At 42.7% G+C, this 22,450-nt stretch overlaps 1 protein-coding gene across 3 annotated transcripts in view; it reads right to left on the bottom strand.

Moving 5' to 3' along the window:
* LOC124089677 (UDP-glucuronosyltransferase 1A7) overlaps positions 1–22,450 on the bottom strand; it is a 69,510-nt gene that overhangs the window by 33,093 nt on the left and 13,967 nt on the right. Inside the window, exon 1 of one of the 3 annotated variants that reach the window (XM_046439872.2) lies at positions 16,556–16,753. The exons of 1 other annotated variant lie outside the window; for it this stretch is intronic. In XM_046439872.2, the coding sequence (XP_046295828.1) occupies positions 16,556–16,738 (183 nt within the window). In that variant the 5' untranslated portion in view covers positions 16,739–16,753. Of the gene's footprint in view, positions 1–6,194; positions 7,180–16,555; positions 16,754–22,450 lie in introns of those variants that run through there. One more of the 3 variants, XM_046439868.2, reaches the window with a different exon arrangement.

The following is a 22,450-nucleotide window of genomic DNA, read 5'->3' as shown; positions in this document are numbered from 1 at the left end:
TTTTTTTACCATTTGACACTGGGACACAAAAAAATATGGCACTGATCAATTGCAGACCTACATGCTCAAGTCATTGATAGGTACCAATGTAATGGTGAACTTGTTCAAGATAGTTGTGTGTTGGGAGCTGCCACATAGGAGCTGAGCGCCCCCTAGCTTTGAGAGATGGAAATGTGGAGACTGGCTTCCCTGACCCAGAAGCAGGTGGATCCCTATCTCTGCTCAACAGGGAACAAAACTTTGGGAGAGAGCATTATCCAATGGGAGTGGGCTGCCCCTTGTAACATTACCCCTCTGCCTTAAATGGTTGGAGTGTTCTTTCAAAGAGCCTCCCCCAACAAAACCAGGGTTCGAGGTGTTCGCCTCTCTCTTTCTTGCAGCCTTGCTCCCTTGTGTGAGCTGGGTCAGAGGAGCCATCACAGAACCCAAAGAAAAAGGTATTTTCTCTGTCTTTGTGTGATTATTTCGTGCCAGCCCAGTTCACCTAGAGTGACCCTGACTGGTTTAGTTGTGTGTCATGATAGTTGTGACTATTATCTCGAAGCTCTAATTGCAGCAAAGACTTTGGGCTTCCCAGAGCTGTCAATTCACAGTCCTCTCCCTTCAGAGCTTCTCACAGACCTACCAGCCATTTCTCTGTCTTACCACAAGCAAAACTCAAGGTAACCTCCCCTCTCCCGATTCCCTTCCTTTCTCTGTTTTTTTTTTTTCTTTTTTTTTTTTGCAGAGCTGGGAATAGAACCAAGGGCCTTGCACATGTTGGGAAACTGCTCCACAGGCCAGCTCCTCCACTCCTCATTTCTGGAAAACCACTTATTCTCCATTACTTTTGCCTAATGTGCAGCCGCTAAGAATACATGCAGTGCTGAAGGATAAGGTGTGAGCTACCTCAGTACCAAGTCTCTGAGGAGTATCACTCAAAACACAAGCAAACCAAAGGCAAAACCCTGCTTGAGAGTCCAACATAAAGAGCCAAAACATGAGAGTATTCCTTGCCAGCATAACAGACTGACAAGTAATACTAAGGAAATCCATCAGGTGGGAAACAAGCAACGTCATTCAGTAGTTTCAACCCACCCACAGGAACATAAAAGCAGCAATAATTGTAATCACTTTACTATAAAAGATAATATGAATGCACATTCCTTCCCATTTGTTCTCCTAATTCATCTTCCAAACAATTCCAGAACTCAGTCTATTTGTGATTGCAATAGGGGCCCTATAGCATGCATGAGTGTCATAACTTTAGCAATAATGCTACCAAGGAGGCAGGTGAAAGCAAAGACGATTTGGGTTAAGAAATAACAGCAGGGCTAACCATGATTCACAAGAACTATTGAAGAGAACCAGGAATGATAGATAAGACAGCTGATGTAACAAACTCTGTCAACATGTTCTTGTTCTACTTCTCCAGATTCTTTACAACATGCACATTAATGTAAATAGTAAGACCATGCAAGATAGGTCATCTTAAATCAGTACCATGGGTACTGGCAAGTTAAAATGTTCAGATAAGTGCAAGAACCACTCAGAAAATAACTGCAAAAAATAATGGGAAAATGTCATTAATGGTATCAAGAAGCTATACTAGAACAATATTCACTTAGTGCAAAGAAAGCAGTAGGGAGAAACAGAACAGGGAGTAAAAGAGTGCGGGTGGGTATACATGAAGAAAAGGAAACTGGCAGACATAAACCACTTATATGAATAACAGCATTAAACATAAATGTGTTAAACAACACAACCAAAAGACAAAGCTGGCCATTTGGTAGAAAATGAGATCCAATGATATTCTGTCTTGACAAGACATGTTTGAGATTCAAAACAAAGAAAACATAGATTTTTTAAAAAATACTATATGCATAGTAAAGTAGTAGGGGGAAAGATCCTGAAAAATCAACCATAAAATAGTGGAGTGGCTAATATTTTTTAAAAATAGACTTCTAAACAAAAAAACACTACTACATGTAAGAGGGCCACTGGGTAATAATAAAAGTCTCCATCCAACCACAATAATCTAAGCACAAAGCAAGCAGAAGGATAACAGAGCACAGAGGAATTGTTCCACAGCACAATTGAGAACATCCACAAAACCAAAGCTAGTGGAAAAAGTACAAACTTGACCAAACCTTCTGCTAGGGCAGGAAAGAGAAGAAGAAGCCTTCAATAACTCAAATCAGGCCTGAAAGAGGGAATGTTACACCAAGCATACCGAAACAAAAACGTTCTAGAAGTGCTCATCTGATCCATCATTGCCCATAAATTAGACAGCAGATCCTATGGGAAAGTTCTGGGAAGAATCAAACTACTGAGACTGCTCCAAGAAAAAAAGACAAATCTGAATAGGTCTACAGCCACTGTAATGATTGAATACATAATTCTAGAACTTCCCACCAAGAAAAGCCCAGGACCTGACACCTTCACAAGGAAATTCTATCACATATGCAAAGAAAGAACCCCAATTCTTCACAGCCTGTTCTGCATGATGGGAAAATGGGGAGCACCTCCAGCTCGTCCCCCAAGTCCAGGGAAACACTGACACCAACCAGACAAAACCTTCACAACAAGATAAAACTTGCAGTAGCTTTTCTGCAGGCAGATGCAGAAGTCCTGAAAAAAAAATACTATTGGACTAAATCCAGTAATATGTAAAAAGCACGGTAAGTGGGATTGTCCCAGGAATACAAGGTGGCCTTAACACCTTGAAATCAATTCACTTCCTGTCACTTACCACATCACAGAAGAAAAGAAAGAACATGCCACATGTTCATCTCAGTAGACAGAGAAAACACATTTGACAAAATGCAACATCACAAGTCTGACAGCAATACTCGACAAACTAGGAGTACATGGCCATGTCGTCAACCTAGATGGGGTCTCAGCAGACCTCCAGGCCCACTGCCAGAGCAGACTGCATGCTGTCCTCATCAGATCAGGAACAAGAACAGGAGGACTGCAGGCTCCTTTCAGGGTCGCACTGGAGACTCCACCAAGCAATTAGGCAGCAAAAGAGAAAAAAGCCTGCAGACTTCAAAGGCACTAGCAGAGCCACCTCAATAGGGACACAACTTGACCTCCCACTTACACCTTCAATCTTGCTGAGAATTCAGCAAAAAACTTTGAACAAATGAACACATTCAGCAAGAGTCCAGAGCAATACACAAAAGTCGACTACTTCTCCCTACACCAGCAATGAGCAATCCAAAATTAAAAGAAAGAACACAAGTTGATGTAAAGCACCATCGGAAGGAATGAATTCCTTAGGAATGATTTATATTTATACAAAAAGGACAGAATAGTGTTAAAAGATATTAAAGAAGACATAATTACACAGAAAGACACCCCAGTACATGAATCAGGATATTTACTTATCTTGTTGTGTTAAGATGGCCATATTTCTCAAGGAGACCTACAAATTTAACATGATTCTTATAAAAACTCATGAGATTCTTTTTAATTGGCAAACAAATCCTAAGAGTCACATACATTAAAGGTCCCAGGATAGCCCAAACAATCTTGAACATGAATGGCAAGTGTGGGAGATTCACACTTCCCAATTACGACCTTACTATAAAGCTAGAGAACTTTAAGGGTGTGATCTTCCTTTCAGGAGCCGATGAAAGTTCTGTACCAGATGGTGGTACACAACGGTGTGTGTACTGATGCCACCAAACTCTACACTTGACAATGGTAAATCTTGGTTATGTGTATTTTATCACAATAAAAAAAATGGCACCAACACCTGGAAGAACAATCTGGTCACACCCCAAAAGTAGAAACATGCAGCGACTGAACAACCCAGAAATTCCACACTTAGCAGCACACCCAACAGAATGGAAAACACATGTCCAAACAAAACCTGCACACAAGTGTTCACGGGTGTTGGCTCCTAGTAGCCAGAACGTGGAAGCAACCCAAACTCCTTCAGCACACAAGCAGATTTAGAAGGGTGGCACACCCATGGCCCTGAAGGTTATGGGCAATAAAAACCTGTGCTCCCCACAGCTGAGCCCGACACCTTACACTGGGGGAAGCCAAACACAAGTGTGCGTTTCCTTTCCTGTGAAGACCTGAAGAAGCAAATCCACGGGTCACAGGGGTCAGGAGCCAAGGAGGAGTGACTAGTGACAGTCAAGGTGCGTCTTGGGGGGCATGCCTGAAAGTGCTTAGGTTGATAGAGTGTGCCCTAATCTGAGAATGTAAAACCAACAAACTATAAACATTAAATGAGTGAATTGCAGGGCCCGTGAATCACTCTCAGAACTTCTTTCTGAATACATATTTGAAATAAAATGTGCTGAGACAACACACCAAGGCACAAGGTATACAACTTTTAAAGCCAACTCTTAGTGGCATTATGTAAACTGTTAGCCAACTTTCTGGGTTTTGCATGTTCATGTCCAGCACTTTGTAAAAACCCGAATGCGTTCCAGCTCTTAGTCACTCTTACATGATAACTTATTAACAGAAACACTGCTGCCAAAACCCTCCACGTCTGATAACCTCCAAAAGAACTAGTCATAAAGATAAACTGGGGATGTTGAAAGAAAAGCCAGACTTTACAGACACTGGCCTAAATCATGGACTTTAAAAAGTGCCTGTTAACGATGACTTGCACTTTGGGATTCTGTGCCCCTGGCTTGCCAGGAATCCACCTTGGGCTCAATCAGGACATGCCGAGATGTCAGCCTACAAAAGTGTCTCCTGTAAAGTCTGGTCCTCACATTCGCCTTGATGCAGAGAGTCAATGAAACACACTTGGCATTTATTTATAGTGGACATTCCCAAAGATTGACATTTTTCTCTGCCATTTCCCCCTGGGTGTCGAAAGAGACCCTAATGGAGAACCACGATTGACAAGACTGTGGAACACAAGAGGAAGAACTTCCTGTTGGTATGGAACCAGGCTCCAAGGAAGAGAGGGCCAAAACTACCAGACCCCTGTCCCTCTGCAAAGCACGGTCACATGCTGTGTGTGGCACATGGATCCTCAGCAGCCCTGTGAAGGGCTGAGGCTCACACTATCAGCGCCATTTCCAGAGGGCTTCCCAGTAGCCAGGGCCACCTCTAGCTCAGGGCCCAGGGGCAAACAAGAGAACAGAACAGGGAGGATGGTTTTGACCTGCACCTGTCCCTCTGTTTGGATGGGAACATTCCTAAGCCTCTTGCAATGGTTGTGTGACTGTCCCCAGATAACCTAACTGAGTGTGCCTCTTCCTGTTAACACACAACGCAGCAGGTGTTATAGAAGTGTGGAGGGGTCCTTGCGACCTCTTGGAGACTTGCTCTTGGATGAACAATGCATTGAAAAGGAACATTCTGGGATGAAAGACAGGCGGGGGATGATTCCTTACAGAGGGTCACTATGTGTACTTTTTTATTTTTATTTCTGTACTTGGATCGAACCTGGGGCTCTCAAGCACTGAGCTATATCCCCACCCATTTTTGTGTTTTCATTTTGAGACAGGGACTCCCTACTTTGCTGACAGCCTCACAAAGTTGCTAAGGCTGGCTTTGAACTTGCCATCCTCCTGCCTCAAACTCCAAGTCACTGTGATTACAGGTGTGCCATCACACCCAGGATTGATTACATTTGTGAGAAAGTCTCCCAGATGATTATTTTCCCAGGTTACTCTGGGCCCTACGTCAGGAGGGCATCTACAAACACTGGCCTTAGACCACAACACCTCTCCCACAAAGGCCAGTAAGGATGCAGGGCCACACACAGCTCTGCCACGCATCCTCCACGGTTATGAATATCCCTTTAATACTACAAAACCCCGTTTAGCTCTGGCCATTGTAAAGAGGCCTCTTGGCAGATGTGGCCCACAGGTCACCTCTAGCTCAGGGCCCAGGGGCAAACCAGAGGACAGAATTGGGAGGATGGTTTTGACCTGCACCTGGGTCAAGCCTTCCCCTCTGTTTGGATGGGAACGTTCCTAAGCCTCCTGCAATGGTTGTGAGACTGTCCCCAGATAACCTAACTGAGCGTGCCTCTTCCTGTGGCCAGGCAAGGCTTCACTCGATTGCCTCCCCCTCACCTGGGCCCCAGGACCTTCCTGTCCTGCTACTCTACACCTGGCCTCCCCTTCCCACCACCATTCCTCTGACAACCCTGCCCAGCGAGACTGAGGGACAGGGACAGAACCTGCCCACAAGACACAGGGCAATCCACGAGGAGCCAAACCACCAACCTGGGACAGGACACCGTGCTTCTTGCAGTTGGTCCCTCCAATGAAGACCATGTTGGGCATGGCTGGCCTGGGGAACTCCAGCACAAAGTCGTACCTCAGCAGCCACACGGGGTCCTTTTGATACAAGGCAGACAGGCGCACTTCTCTCCCGAGCAGGCCTGAGGCGAGCTCCTCGTACTTTGAATACAGACAGTGAAACAGATAGCTCTCCAAGAAGTTAACCAGGAAGTTGGCCACGCGTTGGGGAAACGTCATGTGGGCTGAGAACTGAGTGTAGCACCTGGGGATGTAAGACACGGGGTTCGGGCTTCCGCCCAAAGCATGCTCCAAGGAACACGGGAAGCCCCTGAAGAGGTACACAGAGGGCAGACCCAGGTACTCGGCCAGGATCACACCACAGGGCAAGGCCGGGTCTGTGAAAAGAGCATCGAACTTGCTCCCCTTGAGGAAACTCAGGGTGCCGGAGTCCTGCAGGAGGCTCTGGCAGTTGAGGAAGTACATGTCGATGACAACCATGTTATTCCTGTACTCTGTCTGCGCGGCCGTCAGGAAGGATCTCTCAGCAAAGTGCTGATTCCCAAAAGAGCGGTAGCGGCCCTCCATCTCCTGCTGGCCATAGGGCACCGGGTACACTCTCCTTCTGTAGTGTGTCGATTCCTTCAGAAGCAAATTGATTTCTGGCACCACCACCACGATGTCATGGCCCCGGTCACTGAGACGCTCAACTATGTCCTTCATACTAAGCCAGTGGCTTCCATCCTGAGGGACCACCAGCAGCCTGTCACCTACAACTGTGCCCCAAAGAGCTATGAAGAAAAGCCCTGCAGAAACTCTCTGAACCGCGGGAAGGAGGACAGACCTCCCAGGAGAAGCAAAGGGACAACAGTGAAGTCTTTGTGAGCCCTGACCCCCGGGGCTCCCAGCCATTCTCCCTCAGCCAACCGGTGGCTTTCACAGACTGCCTGCTTCTCCCTTGCTCTGAATCCTGCCTTTGAAACAAAAGCAGTCAAATTAATATTTAACCATACGTAATCAAACAGCTAACTCACACACTCACAAGCCTGCCAGCCATCACCTGAGCGTCTAGCCTTTCTTGAATCTTTTTCCCTCTCTAAGAGGGCCACCTGGAGAGAGTTCTGTGGGCCTGTGGCCCTCTGACCTCAGCTGCGTCCCCAGTCGTCCCCAGGGAGGAAGACCTGTCCATGCTCTCCCCCTCTCTTGACAACTTTTCTCAGATCAGAAAGGAAACATTAGTTGAACAGATGACAAATCCAAGGTTGCAAACAACACAGTAGCACCGCCCCCTGCCCTGACATTCAGCTCCTCACAGGGATTGCTGGAGATAAGGTGCACTGCCGGAAGCCAAGCTGCACTACAAGTGCCTCAGGTGAGCCTGTGCTGCTGGGGGTTTTCTTTTATATGCAGCCCAAAATAGCCCTGAGGGATGGATGCTCTAAGAACATCTCCACTGAAGTGCAGCTGAGCACAGGTCCCGGGAGCAGCCGGCCCAGGCCACCTGGCCTGGGTGCTTCCCTCTCAGCCGCCACATCTACTTAGGGGAGGTTGCATCAGGATCTCTCCCAGGCCTGATGCAAGAGTTATCTGAGATAATTCTTCTGTGTGCCAGAGGACAGGTCCCACAGAGGCCCTCCTAGGGCTGTGATCAGGCATCTGGTCTCAATACGACATGAACTGAGGGCCTTTCCGGTGGCCCAAGTAGCTCTGCAAAATTCTCAATCAATAGAAGATCTTGGCTTGCCTTAGGGAAGAGGGGGAAGTACAGGAAGAGGAGAAGAGACAGAAGAGCAGGTAGAAAAATAGACAAGGGGGAAAATGTGGAAATACAAATGGTGGCAGGATAGGAAGTTTGGAAGGATACTTGGAAGTTTGTCACCCAACAAGTTGAAACAAACAAACCAAAAACTGGAGGCTTACAGCATACCAGAGAAAGGGTGGCCTGCACAATAGAGATGTATTGTCACCCAGCTCTGGAGGCTGGACATCTGAGACCAACATTACAACACGGTTTGCCCCTTCTCAGTCTGGAATGGAGAATCTATGTGGACATCTCCCTGAGCCTATGGGGACTGCTAGCAGTCTTTGGTGTACTTGGCTTTCTGGAAGCATCACTTGACCTCTGCCTATATCTTCACCTGCTCTTCCATGTGTGTGTCTCTGTGCCCAAATTTTCCTATTTTTATAAGGACACCAGTCTATCGGGTCAGGAACCACAGCAACAGCCTAATTTTGACTAATTCCATCTGCAATGACTCTATGTCCAAATAAGGTCACATTCTGAGGGGCTATGTGTCAGGACTTCAACATATCTTGTAGGGGGAGGCAATTCAACCCACAACACCCACCCGCCATCTCCTGCAGTCCAAACACAGAAGGCAGGTGTGCCCATCCTTCTACAGGTGAGAACCCGTGGCTTGCTACCCATGCAAAGGGCAGCTCTTACTCCTGAGCTTCACAAGAAGACACAAAATTGGCTACTTCTAGATCTGCTTTTTGCTCCTGGACTTCTTTACTCTTGATAAATGACAATGCCAATTAAAACCAACCTGTGTAAGGAACTTAATTTGCTTTTCATTTACAATTCTAGAACTGGGCAGTACCTCACTTTATAAAAGAGGAGTGTCCTGACAAGCTGAGCCCAGGAGGTTGTATAGACAGAATAAAAAACAAGGAGAACACAAACAGAACAGAGCCAGAGTGGTGTTCTCAGTCCGGCCTCCTCAAAAAGGCTCAGGGTGAAGAAACTCCCTTCTCACACTCGAACACAGGCTCCTTCCTCTGCTCTCCCTTGCCCTCCTGGTTTCTGGGGAGGAGATGTGGAACTCCAGCACGAGCCTCACCACCGTGCGTTGGCAACTTAGAGCTTGCCAAACAAATGGCCTTCTGTGCCTTTCACTTAATGCACCCTCCACAATAACTGAGGACCCCCAAAGCCTTGGTGCATGTGGGTCATGTCTGTGCATGGGAACGACGGCAGAGATTAAACTGACCCAGTGTTAAATACTTCCTCAGCGTATTTAACAGCGTGATCACTCCCTTCTTTTCAGGGCTCCTCGGGGCCTTTAACCTGACCTTCCCTCATTATGAAACAGCCCAGCGACACTCCCAAGCCCCTTCCCTCCTTCACCAACCAACCTATTGCTTATTTACTGCCCTTCTCCTCCTTCACCCACCGCCCTATTGCTTATTTACTGCTCCTCTCTCCATTCGTGGGAGCGCCTTAAGGGCAGGGACAAAGTTTGCTTTGTTCTCTGCTCATCTCCAGCGTCCACAGCAATGTCTGGCATACAGTAGGCTCTCCATAAATCTTTGCTGAATGAATACATGAGCATTGGGTGGGACTGTCTGCCTCAATCTCACACCCCGTGTTCATTCTTCATTGAACTCAAGAGGATTCCCTCGTGAACCAGGAATGGGCCAAGACCACATGCTCCTATTCAAGGAGTCGGTCCCTCCTCTGGAGCACATGCCCAAGGAAAAGCCAACCCTCCCCTTACACGCTCTAGGTCAGCATAGAGCACTCCTGGGGCGAGAGGTGCAGAGAGCTACCCTCACTGGAACCAATCCTGCTACACCAGCAGGATGTCCACAGGTCAGGTCATTCTGACCCCAGTAGAGTCATGCTGAGCTCAGGACTCCAGGGCTGCATCCCACGGGACTGTCCGCACTTCACATATCCACAACTCTGTATGACCTGCTACACACCAGAGGTACCCATACTCACTTCCTGTCCTCAGTCCTTTACTAGAAAATCACACAGACCAAGGAAATGGCCGGGGACTGGATTACCAGCAAGGGTATTCCACAGGATGCAGATGAACAGCCAGATGAAGCAGCAGCTTCTGGGGTGGGTGAAGGGGGACAGGATTCCCATGCTCCTCCCGCAGTGCCGCAGCCTCCCTGCCTTCGGCCACCTGAATCTCTCTGCATCTGACCTTGTTGTGTTTCCTGCAGGCTTCCTTCTGCAATAGGCATGAGTGATTGAATCTCTGGCCATTGGTGACCAGCTCACCCTTCAGCCCCTTTCTCCTCTCTTCCCTCTAATCACCTGCTTGGTTCCCCTGGCACTGACCCCCCCCCCCACCTTGTGGGCTTTCCAAAATCTCGCATCAGCTAGACCCAGCTGTGGTTAAAGGGGCTTATTATGGACAACAACTCCCTCTACCTTTATCCTCCCACCACTTAGGAAATTATAAGGGTTTTCGGTGCTCTGCATAGGAAATGGGAAGAAATAACAAAGATTCATTTCTCATTATATACCACAGTGTCACAACAGGTAATCTGTGGCTTGCCTTCAGGAAATTAAGACTGGAGAAGTCTGAGTCTACTCAGCACATGGTGGCAGCCCTGGAGTAAGAGTCAAAAAGCCTGGTGTCTGCTTCTGCTCTGGCCACCCATCAACCAGTGGACAATTTATATGACTTGCAATTTCTCAATGCAGTCCAAGGGTCAGGGGTTCACATTTGTTCTGCCTGTTTATGGCGCTGCTGAGAGGTTGCCCACAGAACAATAGGTGTGGAAAGGAGGCTATCCCAGTGAGAGGTTGTTCCTGGAATTACTGGAACAGACTCACCCAGAGCTAGTCACGCACATTCGAACTGGCACACCAGGGCCTGTCCTAACCTGTGACTTTGGCACTAGATGCAAGCTGGGGCCCTGTGGAGGAGAAGAGTCCTGAGGAACACATTGAAGGGCCATCCCATGAGCAGGGCTGGCCCCACACATCCAGCCAAGATGCATATTCATGTTCAAGCATGCAGAGACAGCTCTGTCTGGGAGGGGCAGCCTCTAGGGCCTCTCCTAGGGGAGAGGTGCCAGCAGGGTGCCTATTTACAGTGACCAGTGACAGCAGGGTGCCAGCATCCTGATTTGGCTCCCCCACAAAGCAGTGAGACCCAGTGAGGACTGCAAAGGAAGCACAGTGCAGGTTCACCTTCTGGGGCACACAGGAGCTAGGCAGGGTCCCTTGCCATCAGAACAAGTACCTCTGGAGAGAGAATGGCTCCGGCTGAGGAAGGAGGAGCAGGAGGGCTCCAGCCCTAGGTGCACTGCGTGGAGCCTCCCACTCTGCTGAGATTCATGGTCTGAACCCTTCCAAATAGAGTCTTGCTCTGGAAACCAAGTGGCTTATGTTCTAACTCCAAGCAAGACTGGAGGGCCTAAGGGACTTGTCAGGAAGGAGATGAAGGGCAGGAAGTAACATCACTTGACACAGCATCACCAGAATGGTGCCCTGCAAGCTTCGATGGTATTTGGAAATTCTTCTCTGTTGCCCCATGAGATTTGATTATCCTCTTTCTAGAATGAGGGGTGTGTGTGTGTGTGTGTGTGTGTGTGTGTGTGTGTGTGTTCCACACTGGGCATTAGAGAGAATAATCTGACATGTCTGGTAGTCACAAGAGAAGGCCTGCCCTGGAGGCTGGTTCAGCCATGAGTGGCGGGGTCTCAATGCCCTTGGTGTGCAGACAAAGGCCGGCCTTTCCTCAGATTTACTGCAGAGCAGTGGTGCAGGCCTTGGACATAAATCACTGCAGTGAGGACGCAGTTCCTGGGATGGAACCCACCTCTGTCTGAGAAGCATATTTCCCAGAGTGAAAGGAGGTCTCCTGGCACTTCAAGGAGAGAGGAGATGTTAAAGTGTTCTGGGGCTATTTCCAGCAAGAGCAGAGAGGGGGCTGGAACAGTGGACCCTGGGGAGATGTCCACTTCCTGGGTGCTACTCTTCTAGATGCTTGAATTGCCCCCAACCCATGACAAGGGGCCAGGAGCTACAAGAGCTCATAGGACCTGCAGAACATTGATGCTTGAATAAAGAAAGAGGCTGAATCCAGGATACTAAAATGGCAAAATCAAATTAATTTGCATCTTAGTAAACAGTTTTAAAAATAAAACTTTATAACAATAAATCCATGACCATCCTGCTCATTGGGTTATATAGATAGTGTACATGATATGTGCTGCAATCTCTTTCACTTGATTTGGGTTGTGTAACTGTGCCATCAGAATTCTCTTGGCTCAGGTCCAAAATGGTCAAGTCTGAATCATACATGATGGTACCAGGCTGTATAGAGTCATTTGCAATGGGCACCTTCCTACTAGGGGCTATGCCTATGACTTCCCCTGAGACTTGCAGCAATGTCATAGGTGGTCCCAGAGCCCATAAGCAGTGTGGAGGGGCCTAGGCCAGTAATGAAGCCATAACAGAAGGACTGCTAAGAGGATGAAGAACTTTCTCTCACTTTGTTTATTATAGGCACCTTGGGATACCAGGGATGAGAAGGAGGCATGACAGGGTTCTAAATATTTAAAAACTCATGCCATTGGACTTCTTGCTGCCCCTGACATCTTCTCAGCTCAACACATTGATCAGTTCTCTTTACACCCTTTACTGTTGTCTCAGACTATGTTTCACAATTTGTACCTGACTAAAGTCTGACTTTCTGTTAGACAACACACTCTGCCAGGAAAAGCCATGCTCATTTGATGATGGCCACATCCCAGCACTCTGTAGGTACTGCAGCTTTCAATAGATTTTTTTGAATTAAGGATCCTTCACATTAAATAATGAAAAAAGAGTCAATTGATGTTATTCTGTACAACCACCAAAACCAACTCATGTCTACTGAGGGGTTAAAATAAGTTCTACTCAATGTATGTATAATACGTCAAAATACACTCTACTATCATGTACCTCTATAAAGAACAAACTTAAAAAGAACTAAGATAAACATTTGAAGAGATTAAAATATTAAAACATCATATGGAGAGAATGTTTATATGCATTAGGCTTAGAAAGACCTAAACAAGATAAAATATAGAAACCATTCAAAATAAATTTAACAGGTTGAATCTCCAAAAGTGAAAGTGACAAAAGGTGAAGAACAATCAATATAAAAATATTTTCAGCACATATAGGAAAAAGCTGTCTTAACCTAGTACTCAAAAGGTTTATAGCAATTAGTTACAAAAAGATATATAGCCATATAAAAATGATTTTAAAATGTGATTCTATAATTCATAAAAGAAAATGCAAATGATCAATACATCTATAAAAATAGGAAGTGAAAATTGAAGCAGCTACACTCAATACTATTGCCCCCCAAATTAACCAAATTTTAAAAGTTGGACAACATCTTGAGCTGGAGGGTATGGGAAAAGTACGACTCTCATATATCATTGATCTTAGTGTGAGGTGGCTCAAGATTTGAAATTGGTTTCTCAAGTTTATCAAAATATAATATGCCTGTACCTTTTGACCCAGGCACCTTTCTCCTAGGGCACTAGTCTACTGAGATGAGGACATGAATGTAGAAATAGTTGATTCAAAGAAAGTATTTACGAACGTTTGCTACAGTGTTGTTCACGAGAGCAAAGAAAACCCTAAATATCTATCAATACAGATTGGTTTAAAAAAACTAAGTTAAGTTCAAAATAAAGAAATTATATGATTATTAAAAGAACATGTGAAATCTGTGATTATTGACTTTTAATGATATCTATGATTTATTTGCAAGTGAAAAATGCAAAGTAAAGAACATTGTGTCTAGCCTGACACTTATTCTATTTTAATGAATAAGTGTGAGAGGCTTCAATCCTGTCCAAGTAGACATCTCAAACACTGTAATTGTCCAAACAGGGAACAGATCTTCAGAATGGCCTGAACAGAAGCCATCATTATATCCAGCCAGCAGCTCCACCTGTTAGTAGAACCTGGTCAGCAGACCCACCCAAGATAAATGGAAAGGCAGAGGCCCAGTCATCCAGGAATATGCAATATGCCTGTACCATTTGACCCAGGCACCTTTCTCCTAGGGAAATTGTCTTCCAGTTCACTGGAACAGGTTTAGAAAAGAAAATAACCAACAGGAGAGCAAACAGACAAACCAAAATGTAGACCATTCCACAGGACATCAACTCAGTTACTGAAAAGATCACAGCAATTTTAAAAATCATTTTAATTGGGAGGCAGAATTAGTGCCAGGAAGTGATGGCTACCGGCATAGGGACCACAAGCCACTGCTATGGGATTCTCCAATGAAGTAAAGGGATTGGACTCAACTCTCACCGAATTTTTTACAAGAGAAAAAGATGTGACATGAATAATAGGTTTGTAGCATAATTCATTCACATTAAAAGTCAAAATATACTTTTTCTATTTTTTACATTTTAGTACAATACACAATATAAAATTCACCATCTGACTTATTTTTTCATAACAATTCATTGGCATTTAGTATAATCGCAATGTTGTACAACGGCCACCTTTATCTAGTTCTTCAAGATTTTAGTCACCCCCAAAGAAAGTCCCTTTCCCATTAAGCAGTACCTCTCTTTCCCCTCTCCCTTCAGCCTCTGGCAACCACCTAAATCCCTCTGTGTCTCTGTGGATCTGCATTAGATACCAAAACCATATAGGTAAAGTTCCCATTGTATTAAAAATACTATCAACATTAGAGAAATTGAAAACATGATATGGAGGAAATATTTATGTATTTGAGGCTTAGAAAGACCTAAACAAGGTGAAATCTAAAAAAAAAAAAGAGAGAGAGAGAGAGACAATGTTAACCAATTGGCTAACCAAAAATCAAAATCATCTTTGACAAAAGATGAAGAGCCAAGGAAAAAAAATATTTGCAGCACATACAAAAATAAAAAGTGAAAGTGCTTGTGTTCCTAATATTCAAGGGGCTTGTAGCAATTAGTCCACAAATCAGTCCGCAAAAATTATTAAAGAATGTGAATGTGTAATTAATTCACAAAAGAGGAAATACAAATGGCTAGTACACCATGGAAACAGGCAGTGAAAACTGAAGCAGACTCAATATTTTTGCCCAGAAACGTAACGAAATTTTCAACATCTGATAACACCCAGAGCTAGAGAGGACATGGAAAAACTAGAGCTCTCATACACTGGTAACCAAAAGGTGAGGCTGTTCAAAATGTTGAAAGCCATCAAATTGATCAAGATGTTATATGTACACACCATTAGATCCAGCCCCCTTACTCCTAACACTAAACTACTGAGATTAAATTAAGAATATTAAAATCTTTGAATTGTATTAAAAATATTTAGTTTGGTCTTAGACTGAATATCTACCAAAATTGGTTTCTTGAAAACACAAGAGTGCATCCAAAGTAAAGACAATAGGCAATTTCTAACAGAATATAGTACTGGCTTATAAAGATGTACTTGATTTACTGGCAAGTGAAAAATGCTAGGTAAATAATATTATGTCCAGCCTCACACTAGATTTAATTAAGTAGGTAACAGAGCTTTCATTGGATATATGTATATTTATAAAAAAAATTTCCACAAATTGGGAAGACGCATAAAAAACTGTAGAGTATTTTTCTGTAAGAGATAGCATAAGAATAGCAAAAAGGGAAGATTCATTTCTTATTGTGCCTTTCATAATTTTTCCAAGAAATAGTATTTTAAAATGCTCCTCAGAAATTACACGTGAATACATCCGTTATATCCACATACACACTCACTGAGGGCAAATTTACAGAGATTATTAACCCACAATTAGATGGCACAAAATAACCTGTTGAACCAGGAAGAAATTCCAAACAGACCAACTATAAATAAAGAATCGCAGCTCAGGAATGAATCTTTCTTAACACCCAAAGCCAGGGTTCCCTCCGTGTGCTAAGGGAGACACACGTACCTTGGCCAGTGGCTTCCCCTGGTGGCAGTTGATTCCACCAATGAAGATCATGTTGGGCATCACAGGTCTGGGATAGTCCAAAACAAAGTCAGTTCGCAGCAACCAAATGGATACTTGGCTGAAGAGATCATATGGTGTGACAGGGGCTTGGAAAGTTTCAGAGGCGATTTCCAAGGTGGTTTTCAAGAAATATGGGCAAAATAAACGCTCCCCCAAGTGGTTTATAAGGTTCTCTACTCTCTCCTTGAAAGTCATGGCATCTGAGTACCCAAAATAAAGTCTGGGAATGTAGGACAGAGGACTGGGGCACTGAGCACCTTCTTCAAGGTAATGGCAGAACACTCCCCTGGTGAAGACCACAGATGGGAGTGAAAAGTACTTGGCAATAATTAGACCACACATGTCAAAAGGATCCATAAACACTGAATCAAAAGAGCTCTCGTGTAAGTATTCTACTAATTTCTTGTCATTAAACAAACCCCTACAATGGGTAAAATGTAGTTCAAAAAAACCATTGGATGAACCAAATAATGTAGACAATAAACGTTGGTCTGGATTTTTCATTTGAGTCTCAGCGAAAACTTTGAACGCATATTCCAAGTCCTCCAGAGTGTAAGAAGTTGAATAAGTCTTCACCGTAAAATTCAGTGACTGTCCCAGTTGCCAACTCACCTCTGGCATGACAGCAACCACCTCATGTCCTCTGTGAACGAGTTTCTCCACAACTGACCGCATGGTAAACCAGTGGCTGCCATCCATGGGCACCACCAGCAGCTTGCCTGCCTGGGCAGAGCCACATGCCAGCAGCAAAAACACACACAGAGGAAGGACGGCAGGCAAAAGAGCAGGAGCCATGGGATAGCTAAGCCCCCAACAATCCAGCTGCTTGGATTCTATGCTCAGGGACTACAGTAGGCAGAAGAAGTACAGGCACAAAATCTGTGTCAGGAGAGGGTGTGTATTCATAAGTTCATTAAAATAATTTACACCCACTGCCAATTGTTTACTCAGAAGAGCAATAATAAATGAGCAGCATTTGCTGAGGTATCTACTAGTCGGTTTTCCAGAGAGGAGAAGCTTCATGATCTCTGCCTTGAGGAGAATCATGCCCTATTGCAACATGACTTTAGAAACACAGTCACTAGGCAAGGTGTTTGGACCTAGAGGCCTCAGAGAGATAAAAACGAAAGTTAATTTGACTAAAGCTTACACTTATCACATTTATCCTAAAGCAAAATGTGGATTTTATCTTCAGATCAGCAAGGGCCCTTGCTGAGAACTGAAGTGGCATTCCAGGTTTCAAGGAAACACTGTCGGCCTGAGCGCCTCACAGGCATTGAGTGCTGTTCACAAACCACTCTGCTGTGGATAGGCATTGCTGCTTGTCCTGTTTTCTCTCTCACCCTTCTGAGGCCTCTGAAATGCTAACATGAGGCCAACAACATGAGGCTACATGGATCAGTCAGGGGATTTGGTGAAGGTGATTATCATGTGTTTTATTTATTTTTGTATTTACTAACTCTTTATTATATCAGGTCAATGAATTCTGGAGGTTTATTTTTGTCATCCATAAAATGGGGAGAACATGATACACCTTGCTGGACTTTGTGAAAATCAGAATTAATCCATGGCTACTCAATATTAATAGTAATTATTAAATGTATGACTTTGCTTAGCAAAATATATGTAACTGCCTATCATTCATTACTCTGCTGAAGGCTGGAGATTTGTTCGTTTGTTATTAGAGCTTTATAGATATACATCGTATTTGGGTCATCCCGGCAAACTCGACAGCATATAAATCCATTCCAGATCATGATCCCCTCTTTTCTCTCCCCCTTTTCCCTCCAGTCCTCCCCCTCTCTGGTTCTCCTTCCTCTACTCTACTGGACTTCCTTTCACTCACATATTTATTTATTTATATTTGATTGGTTCTTTTTATTATCCTATCCTTCCCTCTCCCTTTCCTTTATTTTACTCTAGCTTCCACATATGAGAGGAAACTTTTGACCTTTGAGTTTCTGAGTTTGGCTTATTTCACTCAGGATGATATTCTCCATTTCCATCCATTTAACAGCAAATGCCATAATTTCATTTCTTTTTATGGCTGAATAGGATATATATATACATATACATATATATGTACCACAATTTCTTGATTCCATAATTTAGCTACGGTGAATTGTGCTGCTCTAAATATTGGGGTGGCTATATTGATGTAGTATACTGATTTTAGATCTCTGGGGAAAAATACCAAGGAGCAGGGCAAGCTGCATCATATGGTGGTTCCATCCCTAATTTTTTGAGGAATCTCCATACTGCTTTCCAGAGTGGTTAAACTAGTCTGTAGTGCCACCAACAATGCGCAAGTGTACCTTTTACCCTACATCCTCACCAGCATTTATTGTTATTCATATTCTTGATCATATGATCATCTATTTGAAATAATTTCCCCTTGATATGTCCAATGCTGTGGATAGTCCACTGCCCAAGCTCGCCAGAGCATTCTGATGAAATGCCTTGTTCTTTCTCACATGCTTTTAAGTCCTAGCCAGGGATTTAAGCCTCTGCTAAAAGCTCACCACAATCATCAAAGGACTGTCATTCAAGAATCTATTTATTGTCATCCACACTCTACTGGGTGCCCCTTGAGTCATGAGATATGACTTAATTTTTTCACACTCTTCTAAAGGATCCAAACTATGGCTTATACATAGTATAATACACACAGTATACAAGGAATATTTGTTGCATCAGACCCAATGACTTTGTGGAAGTTTCCAGATACCTTCATGAGTGAACCTGGTGGTCCTTTTCAGAGAACACCCTGAAAAGCATTTAGAGAGGAATTCTACAGCCAACCTAGGTCTATCGTCCTAGTTAGAACATGCGATGGCTACTTCCAGGACCCTAACTGTTCTTCGACATTTGTTTCATCAACTATTACCTTTGTCACTTGAGCACTTTCAGATGATTGTCCTTGAAAAATAAAAATAATTAGAGTGATGTCTGCAAGACGGAAATTTAGGACAACTCAGGCACCCCTCCCCCTTGAAGAATGTTCACCCTGTATCTACCCACTGTCTAGAACATCCTTTTGTAAACCCCAGAACTTAGAAAGAAGCCTGAGACAAGTTTATGGTCCTCAGAACTTAATAAAGTCCAAATTAGAAGGGTAAAAAAGAATGTTTTCACTCCAATTGTGCTACCCCACTGCCTACCCCAAATTGGCACATCACCAGTTGTGAAGGATTTTCCTGGGGAAAAGAGAAAGACAGTCATCCAGCTATCCTAGCACCACAAGAAGCTTCCCAGGAAGCCCATTTTTGTCTCTTCTCACAGACAACATGGAAAGGTATGTCTAATCTACTTGTGGTCAGGTAGAAACAAAAAAGGAGGCAGAGGTCATAGGGCTCAGAAAAGATCTTGGTGATACCACAGTTTGCTGCCTGTTGCAGCACTTGATCAGAGGTATCTGACAATCCCCCAGAATACTCACAAAGTTGAGCTCCTTACCTTCTGAAGCATGAAGGAAAATCATCCTACCTTGAGTCCCTAAACTGGGTGTCCCAGCCCAACCACAGAGTTGTCCAATGAACCTCCAGGGCAGGAAGTTATCCTCTTCAACCCATTCCAAATAACCCATCAGTAGGCTGAAAAGATATTCTCACTAAACCCCTAAAAATATGTCAAGAGAATCTGATTCTGCTCTAAAGTCTTTTGAACATGGAAGATGGTACAATAGCCAATAGAAATGAATAATCCATCCATAATAAAACTGAAGTGAGACATCAGGCATTGAACATTTATTACTATGTACATACCAATATTATTAATTCTTGTATTGGTCAGGATTTTACAAGTCTAAATGATTGAATCCCAATTTAAACTGCCTAGACATGCTGTTTCATTACACAGTGTTTGGAAATATATGCTCCAATAAACAAAATAAGTCATTCTTTGGTTTGAATCCTAAAGATCTAGTGTTAATGGCTTGGCCCCCATGGTGATGCTCTTGGGAGGTGATAGAACCTTAGAGGGGTGGGGGAGCTCAAGGGAGGTCCTTAGGTCATTGGGGTGTGTACTTGAAGGGCATTGTGGAATGTCAGCCCCTTCATCTCTTGCTCTTTGCATCCAGGCTCCTGAGGCGCATAGTTTACCCCACCAAGACTTCCACAATGTACCACTCAAACCAGAGATACAAAGTGATGGGACCACTCAATGTGAGACTGAAAACTTTAGACCCAGTAGCCAAAAACAAATAGGTTAATTGCCTTGGGTATTTCATAACAGTAACATGAAGCTGACTAATACAAGTAGTACAAAAATCATAGAACAAATTACTTGCAGAGGCAGAATCTCAAAAAAATCATAAGAGAAATTAGAAATATGAGTAAATACAACATAAATGAAAAAAATCCAAAGATGCACTTTACCAACAAACACTATAAAATTGAAATATAGATTGCCTGGGGAAAATAGTTTCAAAGATAGCAAAATGCCTGGGAATATATTTTAAGAAAAATGCTTACATAAATAATATGACTTTTTACCAAGGGGCATTAAAGAATATATGTGAATAAATTAAATGTATTACATTATCCTAAACAAGAGGAAAAAAGCAAAAAGCAAAACATGTCAATCACTTTTTAACAAGAAGAATATTTAATGTAATATTAAGAGAGTCCCTAATGGTTTGTTTTTATTTCTTAGATTGAAACAAAATAATTTTCAATTATATGAAGGAGAATACATTATGAGAAATTCAGAAATAAAAATAATAACTATAAGGATTGACTTACAGATATTAAAACTTACTAAAAAGTTACTTAATCAAAACATGGTATCACAGCATGAATGGGTAAATAAGTTGGTAGGACAAAACAGAGTTCAGAAGCAGATACAAAGAACATAAAAAATTAAAACTTGATAAAGATACATTTCAATTCCATAGATAAAGAATGGAATTATTCTAAAAGTTGTGGGACAATGGACTATACTTTGAGAAAATAATTAAAATTAGATCCTTATTCTGTATAAATTAAAGATCTCACTAAAAATAATGTCATCAATATTGGAGGACTTTATTGTTTATACATGCTAGACCTGAAAGACTTAAGCAATTTGAAATCCAGAAACCAGTAAATGGAAGTTAAACAATTTAACTACTTAATGGGAAAACACTGGAGTCTGGGGCTGTAGCTCAGTGGCAGAGCACTTGCCTAACACTTGTGAGGCACTGGGTTTGATCCTTAGCACCACATGAAAATAATCAAATAAAATAAAGGCATGTTGTCCATTTACAACTTTTAAAAAAAGTTTTTAAGTGAAAATACTGTATGACAAAGATGAAAAACAGCCAGTGAAAAGTTATTTGCACTATACATATTTAAAAAGGTTAAGTGTTGATATTCCTAATTCCGTTATAAAAAAGCAAAAAGCCCTGTTAAAAGTATTAACAAATGTGAATATGTAATTTACAAATGAGGATATGCAAATGGCCAATATATCTATGAAAATAGAATGTAAAAAGTGCAGGAGATACACATAGTATTTTTCCCAGAAAATTAGCACATTTTAAAATTATAAATTTGTTAAAGTTAACAAACTTTTAAAGTTTGACATCTGATGCTAGAAAAGGTATGGCAAAACTATAACCACAACATGGGTATACACAAGTGACATATGCATACCATCAATCTCAGCAACTCTATGCCTACGATGCTGGCATCCTGAGATAAAAGCAAAAACAAGGAAATATTTGAAGGCAAAGAAAATATTTTAAATGCTTACAAAACTTCTGTCCATAAAGTCAAAAGGAGAAAAGGCTTCATTATCTATCACCATTGGTTGGGTAAAGTAAGAAAGATACAAAGTAAAGATTTTAATGCTATCATCAAATGAAAACGTTACATCCATACCCACTGGCTGCTGAACATGTCAAATATATGTTGGCAAATGAAAAATGCAAGCTCAAGAACACTATGTCCAGTCTAGTATTGCACATTATTTTTTAAAAGTAGATACAAATTTTGTATTAGATATCTTCATGTACATGAAAATTATCAAGAAATTGAGAAGATGCAGAAAAATACTACAGCACTTTTCTTTATTTTATTTTTAAAATATTTTATTTTATTAGTTGTAGTTGGACACAATACCTTTATTTTATTTATTTATTTTTATGTGGTGCTGAGGATCGAGCCCAGGGCCTTGCACATGCTAGGTTAGCGCTCTACCGCTGAGCCACAGCCCCAGCCCAAGAGCACTTTTCTATAGGAGGAAACATAGTATTAAATAAAGGAATGTTTTGCCAGTGTAGGTATGAGACACTATTAAAATGTGACCTGAAAAAAAAATAGAAAAAATACGACCATAATATTATATACACATGCATATATGCATGGATCAATGAGGTTAGAATTCTAATGTTTGCAAACATATAGTTAAATAAATTGAAAAAAAATAATTCATGAAACCAGAAAGAAACACCAAGTATGACACATGTAAATAACAAGCCACTGTTGAGAAAAGTTTCTCTTTTTATATTCAAGGCCAAATTGTTCT

The sequence above is a fragment of the Marmota monax genome, unplaced genomic scaffold, assembly GCF_021218885.2.
Source record: "Marmota monax isolate L192 unplaced genomic scaffold, Marmota_monax_Labrador192_F-V1.1 WCK01_AAM20220418_F8-fsc00041, whole genome shotgun sequence".
In the NCBI taxonomy this organism is placed as follows: Eukaryota; Metazoa; Chordata; class Mammalia; order Rodentia; family Sciuridae; genus Marmota; species Marmota monax.
The sequence above is the reverse complement of the archived record's forward strand: the minus strand, read 5'-3'. Positions and strand labels throughout refer to the sequence as shown.